Here is a 7500-nt window from a genome sequence, read left to right as displayed (position 1 = left end):
TTACATTAGGCAGGTCTCCTGACCTCATCTCACTTGTGATTAGGTCAGGTGATCACCAGGCTTCAGTCCTGTAGCCTACACACCCAGCTGGGACACAGGTGCTGTGCTCTGTCTGTCTGTGTACACAGAGACTTGCTGTATCGAACATGCAGCCTGTACTGTGCTCTATACCAGGACTTGACGTTCACTTTTTCGCTCACTGGCCACTGTGGCTAGTGGTTTTCCCGAGACACTAGCCATTCAGCCTTTCTGCTAGCCACAGTGTGTTGTCAATTTTTTTTTCTTTAGAATATTCTTGCATTTAAATACAAACAATTGATGCAATTACTGATTTGTCACCCCAAAAGAATAAATTACAGTACCTGTCAAAGTGGCTAGTGAGGCTGAAACTGTTACTATCCACAGTCTTACCAGCATTTGGCTGGTTGGCAGGTGCCAGTGTCAAGCCCTGCTGTATACGGCTCAATGGCGTTTCAGTAGTAGCACTCGTCACGTCAGGGGGGTGCAACCACCCACCACAGCTAATCCCAGTAGTGCATGGATTATTTTGTTGTTGTTTTTAATGGATTACCTAACAAGCACATTCATTGCAATGCATTAATTAACAACAATCACTAATCAATTTATGGGCATTATCTGTGGTTGTACCGCCTGCCGTCTGAGCCCAAAAACAAAACGTCATTGACCCCCTAATACAGAGGGGGGTACAGGGAGAGGAAGACCACTAATACAGAGGGGGGTACAGGGAGAGGAAGACCACTAATACAGAGGGGGGTACAGGGAGAGAAAGGGCACGGAGATACACTGGGGATCCTCTGCTTCTCACCCTTCGGGAGTTTTCTGGAGCTGTTGAATGCAGTCTTTAAGTCTTGCTTTGTTATAGGCTGCGTGTGTTTGTTTGCATGTTTTACTTCCTAGAACAGTCTCGGATTACTTTTTTTTTTCCAAATGTTTAACTTAAACTTAAATTATAAGTATAGCTTTGCCTGCTTACATGGTACTTATATACTTATTTGTAAGTATATAACTACTTATATAATACACAAGTATATGAGTAATGTAAAGAAGTATATAAGTTTTTAGGTCCTTGCTTTACTGTAGGTGGTATGCAGGTAGCTGCATCATGTGTTGAAATGTGACAGGTGTGATCCCCAGTACTGACGCATTTCCCCCTTGTGCTCTGTTTCCTGGATCTATCCCGTCTCTATCAACTCTCTCTCTCTCTCTCTCTCTCTCTCTCTCTCTCTCTCTCTCTCTCTCTCTCTCTCTCTCTCTCTCTCTCTGTCTCTCTCTGTCTCTCTCTCTCTCTCGCTGTCTCTCTCTCTCTCTCTCTCTCTCTCTCTCTCTCTCTCTCTCTCTCTCTCTCTCTCTCTCTCTCTCTCTCTCTCTCTCTCTCTCTCTCCCCTCTTCTCTCCCTCTCCCCTGTTCTCTCCCCTCTTCTCTCCATCAGGATGGTGGATGTGGGAGGCCAGCGTTCCGAGCGGCGGAAGTGGATCCACTGCTTTGAGAACGTGACGTCCATCATGTTCCTGGTGGCTCTGAGCGAGTACGACCAGGTTCTGGTGGAGTCCGATAACGAGGTGAGGCAGAACTATTAGCTGCGGCACCGTGTGGTTCTACATGTTAGCTGCTACTACAGTGTGTGGTTCCACATGTTAGCTGTGGTACCGTGTGGTTCCACTTTTTGACTTGCTAAAACCTGTAAACGCAGCGAGTTGGTCTTAATTTTATTTGGAAAATGGTATTGAAAAGTCTTAAAATGTCTTAATTTTTTACTTGGTCAAACCTGTAGACACCCTGTACATGTTAGCTGCTGCACCGTGTGGTTCTACATGTTAGCAACAGCAGTGTGTGGATTAATATTTCTTCTTGTCAGGTGGTGTTCGTTTGGGCGCTAAGGTGTTCTGTGTTACTGAACAGAGTAACCAAGTTAGCAACATACTTGGTTGCAATGCCATTTCCTATTGGCAATCTACTAAACTGCTAACTGGTTAGCAATGACGCTTTCAAGAAATGGCGTCTTGGCCCATCTCAGAGGTGGTAAAACTAGTTTTGGGGTTTCTAGTATGAAAAGCCTTTACACACTTCTCATGCCACACAGCCTCTCTGTTACCTCTGCTATGTGGTGCAGAAGGTTCATCAGTGTTAGCATTTGACCATTTATACAGATTTTACTCAACTCACATTGACTTCAGCTTACACTGACAACTGCTTAACATTGCTCCTCCATTTGTTGCTTTCTATCTTTTTTGTTATCCTCCTCTCCCCTCTACTCTTCTCACCATTCCTCCTCTGCTCTCCTCTCCTCTCCTCTCATCTTCTCTCCTCTCCTTCATCTACTCACCTCTCCTCTTGTCACCTCTTCTCCTTTCCTCTCCTTTCCTCTCCTCTCCTCTCCTTTCCTCTCCTCTCCTCTCCTCTCCTCTCCTCTCCTCTCCTCTCATCCCCTCTCCTCTCCTCTCCTCTCCTCTCTTCTCCCTCTTCCTCTCCTCTCCTCTCCTTTCCTCTCCTCCACTTCCTCCCCCTCTCCTCTCCTTTTCCTCCTCCTCCTCCTTCTCTCCTCCTCCTCTTCTCCCCTCTCCTCTCCTCTCCTCTCCTCTCCTCTCCTCCTCCTCCTCCTCCCCTCTCCTCTCCTCTCCTCTCCCTCTCCTCCTCTCCTCTCCCTCTCCTCCTCTCCTCTCCTCTCCTCTCCTCTCCTTCTCCTCTCCTTCTCCTCTCCTCTCATCCCCTGTCCTCCTCCTTTTCTCCTCCTCCCTTGTCCTCCAGAACCGTATGGAGGAGAGCAAGGCCCTGTTCCGGACCATCATTACATATCCCTGGTTCCAGAACTCCTCGGTCATCCTCTTCCTCAACAAGAAGGACCTGCTGGAGGAGAAGATCTCCTACTCACACCTGGTTGACTACTTCCCAGAGTTCGACGGTGAGCACAGGGACAGGGGTACAGGATGGGGGACAAGGAGATCAGGCGACATGACATGACAGGGCAGGGGGGGGAGACAGGGTGGCAGGCTGGGCAATAGGGCTGTGGGACTGGGCTGGGGGACAGGAGGAGAAGATCTCCTACTCACACCTGGTCGACTACTTCCCAGAGTTCGACGGTGAGCAGAAAGAAAGGGGGACAAGGAGGAGGGGCTGGGGAACAGGGTGTATTAGGGAGGCAGGGTGGGGGGACAGGGAGAAGGGGCTGGGGAACAGGGTGTATTAGGGAGGCAGGGTGGGGGGACAAGGAGAAGGGGCAGGGGGGGCAGGGTGGCAGGGTGGCGGGGCAGGGGGACAAGGAGAAGGGGCTGGGGAACAGGGCGCGGCAGGGAGGCAGGGTGGGGGGACAGGGAGAAGGGGCTGGGGAGCAGGGTGTATTAGGGAGGCAGGGTGGGGGGACAAGGAGAAGGGGCTGGGGAACAGGGTGTATTAGGGAGGCAGGGTGGGGGGACAAGGAGAAGGGGCTGGGGGGGCAGGGAGGCAGGGTGGGGGGACAAGGAGACAAGGAGAAGGGGCTGGGGAACAGGGTGTATTAGGGAGGCAGGGTGGGGGGACAAGGAGAAGGGGCTGGGGGGGCAGGGAGGCAGGGTGGGGGACAAGGAGACAAGGAGAAGGGGCTGGGGAACAGGGCGCGGCAGGGAGGCAGGGTGGGGGGACAGGGAGAAGGGGCTGGGGAACAGGGGGCGGCAGGGAGGCAAGGTGGGGGGACAAGGAGAAGGGGCAGGGGGGGCAGGGTGGCAGGGTGGCAGGGTGGAGGAAGAGGACAAGGAGACAGAGAGAGAGAGAGACAGAGCAGAGGGACAGGGAGACGGGGGGGGGGGGTACAGGACAGGGGGACAAGGAGAAGGGGCTGGGGAACAGGGAGGCAGGGGGGGGGGACAAGGAGACAGTGAGACAGAGCAGAGGGACAGGGAGAGAGGGGGGTTACAGGAAGGGCGACAGAGCAGAGGGACAGGCAGACAAGGGCAGAGGGCCGGGGAGAGGGGGGTTACAGGACAGGGGGACAGGAAGGGCGACAGGAAGGGCGACAGAGCAGAGGGACAGGCAGACAAGGGCAGAGGGCCGGGGAGACGGGGGGAGAGGGGGGTTACAGGACAGGGGTTACAGGAAGGGCGACAGGACAGGGGGACAGGCAGACAAGGGCAGAGGGCCGGGGAGACAGGGGGAGAGGGGGGTTACAGGACAGGGGGACAGGAAGGGCGACAGAGCAGAGGGACAGGCAGACAAGGGCAGAGGGCCGGGGATCTACAGTCAACTCCTAGCCTAGCGAAGGGTGACATACAGGTCAGGGGCGCACGTGACTCTGTGCTGTTAACATGGTCTTCACACAAGTAGAATCCACCAAGGCCAATCAGGGAATAGAGTGTGGCTTGTGGCAGTGAGATGTCTCCCTGTCTCTTAGACACACATGAATCAAAACTGTCCTGTTATTATGGAGAATCAGCAGTTTCACAGAGCTGACGCTCAACTACATAACAAACATGGCGGCTGTTGAGTGTGAAAAGGCGTACTTTACTCCACACTTTTGAAAGATAGCCGCTTTATACTGCATGTGATTACAAATGTAACGCCCCACCACGTACCCAAACACAGTGTGGAAAGGGCAGTAAGTATGGGTATTGGAACAGGCCATGATGTAACAGTACACACCTGCAGGAGGAACGCTGTTTGAGTACCAAATGAAGTACCGAGTAATGCAGTGTAGTACAGAGTAATGCAGTGTAGTACAGAGTAATGCTGTGTAGTATAGAGTAATGCTGTGTAGTACAGAGTAATGCTGTGTAGTACAGAGTAATGCTGTGTAGTACAGAGTAATGCTGTGTAGTACAGAGTAATGCTGTGTAGTACAGAGTAATGCTGTGTAGTACAGAGTAATGCTGTGTAGTACAGAGTAATGCAGTGTAGTACAGAGTAATGCTGTGTAGTACAGAGTAATGCTGTGTAGTATAGAGTAATGCTGTGTAGTACAGAGTAATGCAGTGTAGGGCTGGCAATCGATCCAAATGTCCTGGATCGATTCGATTCCGATCCAGAAGGTCACGATCTGATTCGATCCACGATCTAATTCATTTCGATTCGATATCGATCTTCTGTATTGCTGGGCTGTCACTTTAACCCATTTTTGCCTAGAATCCTAAGACCAGTTATAAAAACCTAAATATCTCAGCCTTTGATGCCCACACAAACATGAAATAGTGGGCATGTAGCCTACATGAATGTGGATGACAGCTACATGTAGTTGAGGAGTAGCGCCTATAATCATCTGCAAAAGATCGATCCACAAAGTTGTGAATCGATATTGCACTTTTCGAACATGAATCGATATTGGATCGTAGATCGATCTTTTGAACACAGCCCTAAGTGTAGTACAGAGTTCTGGTGTGCCCTACCTACTCGCTGCTCTCCTCTCCCCTCCCCTTCCCTATCCTGGGGCCTCATGTACTAAGACTTGTGTAGATTTTCTACCACTGACCTGAATGCTGCAGGTCAATGTTTTCCGATTTTCACATGCGCTAAGATTCAGTAAAAAAAAACAAAAGATAAATAATATGCACCTAAAAATTTAAATGCATCAGTCCATGCATAAACAGGTTTTCATGCAACAGATTCACGTGGCACATCCGATTTCACATGAAATATCGCACACGTACACTTTTTTAATGTTAAGTCCGTCTTAGTTAGGGCTGCTCGATATTGCAAAAAATCAATATCACGATATTTTCTGCAAATATTGATATCACGATATTTTAAACGATATATACAAAATTCCCTACCCCCGCCACTATTATCGTAGTGGAGTAGCACGCATAATAGCTTTCTAGTTTCTAGTGCTTTCTAGTAGCATAATGTCTGGTAAGTCTGCGTGAATGTAGACTTGAGGAGAGCACGAGACTCGAGAGGCGTCTATTTTTCTCGACATAGAGCTAGTTCTGATGTACCACTCCTGCGTTTTGCTTGATCCCATGGCTGCCATACTGCACCGTAGCGTTGCAAATGACAAATGACAAAATATCACGATATATGAATTTTGATATTGATATCACAATATATGATGAATATTGATATCGCGATATAAATACGATATATTGCACAGCCCTAGTCTTAGTAAATGTGAGCAATTGTGTGCAGAGGTACTTGCAGAGCTTTTTAATGTGTATAAGCAATAGGGGCTGTGACGAGACGCTCAGGTCACGAGACGAGACACAAGATTGAGTTCACGAGATCGAGACGAGACGAGATCTTAAGAAAGCTACCTAAATCATATGACTGGAGGACAACAGCCTCAGCAGGCTGGGTTGTAATGGTACTCACTAGTTTGACGCCATGTCGGCCAGGATGGGCATACTCGTGGACTTGGGAGCTCGTGCACAGCTGTAGTGCTGGGTGGTTTTGTCGATACACAAAAACATTAGGCTACTGTAATTCTCAATCGGCGTGCACGAGGGTTGTTTTGTCCACATACAAAAACATTTCTTTAATTCTCAATCATAAATGCACCTCAATTCTTATACGCCTCACTTTCAATTCTAAATCAGTGGCACACGGCAAACTGTTCGGCTATTAGTAACGGTCTAATAAATTGCATTGCCAGACTATTAGGCTATGGCATAGCCTACGGCTTAAACGGTAACGAGGTTTTTTTATTATTTGTTTATGTTGGCCACCTACAAAAATAATTAGGCCTATTTAGGTTAATCCACAAACTGCTTATATGCCTCGTTTGCAATAACGGGACTTTCTGGACTCAACTGCGACCTTCTTGTAAAGATTGGCCACCTACAAAAATAGGCTACTGTAATAATTTAGCTTAATTCACAAACTGCTTCGTTTGCTATAACTGGACCTTGACTCAAAGCAACCACGAGCCAATTTCCAAACTTAGTGCGCTGGTGCGTCTAATATGCCAGCTTCTCTACTCAAAGCAACTGCGAGCTTCTTATAGATCTTGTCAAGATAAAGTTGCATCGGCCTAGGGTATGCAATTTTTGTTATTATTAGGTTACATGTTGGCCACCTACAAAAAAATAATTATTAAGGTTAATTCACGATTCAAGGCAACTACGAGCAAGCTTAGAACTCTAATGCTTCTAATAGGCCTATGCCTCGCTCGCAGTAACGGGACCTCAGCGCAGGGTACGTTTAACAAATAATTAGGCCTAGTTGCTAATAAAAATGCGGTTGCATCAGGGTGTCGTTTGCAAAATTACTTGAATTAGGCCTACTGAAAACACGGCTGAATTTCAAATGGTGCACTTGTGCACTTCAGTGTTCATGTTTCAGTGCGTCTGCCCGTATTAGTTACGCACTGAAACATAGTGCCCGAAGTGCACAAGTGCGCCATTTGCTTTTCTGCACCGTGGGGCAGCTGTCACTCTGAATGACGTAAGGCGCAAGTACAGCCCTGTCGGGCGACACGGCGTCAAACTAGTGGGTGCATCCCAATATGTGACCTTGCCTCCTCCACTTGCGCTTGTCTCCTCGCCCCGCCTCCTGGCCCCTCCTCCGTGGAGAAAACGATAA

At 48.8% G+C, this 7500-nt stretch overlaps 1 protein-coding gene across 1 annotated transcript in view; it reads left to right on the top strand.

Annotated features, from left to right (window-relative positions):
- Positions 1–7500, top strand: part of gna11b (guanine nucleotide binding protein (G protein), alpha 11b (Gq class)) — a 101435-nt gene that overhangs the window by 90403 nt on the left and 3532 nt on the right. Inside the window, exons 5-6 of the mRNA XM_063219763.1 lie at positions 1451–1580; positions 2767–2920. Of these exons, the coding sequence (XP_063075833.1) occupies positions 1451–1580; positions 2767–2920 (284 nt within the window). The remainder of the gene's footprint in view (positions 1–1450; positions 1581–2766; positions 2921–7500) is intronic.

Source organism: Engraulis encrasicolus, chromosome 16 (assembly GCF_034702125.1).
Source record: "Engraulis encrasicolus isolate BLACKSEA-1 chromosome 16, IST_EnEncr_1.0, whole genome shotgun sequence".
Taxonomy (NCBI): Eukaryota; Metazoa; Chordata; class Actinopteri; order Clupeiformes; family Engraulidae; genus Engraulis; species Engraulis encrasicolus.
The sequence above is the reverse complement of the archived record's forward strand: the minus strand, read 5'-3'. Positions and strand labels throughout refer to the sequence as shown.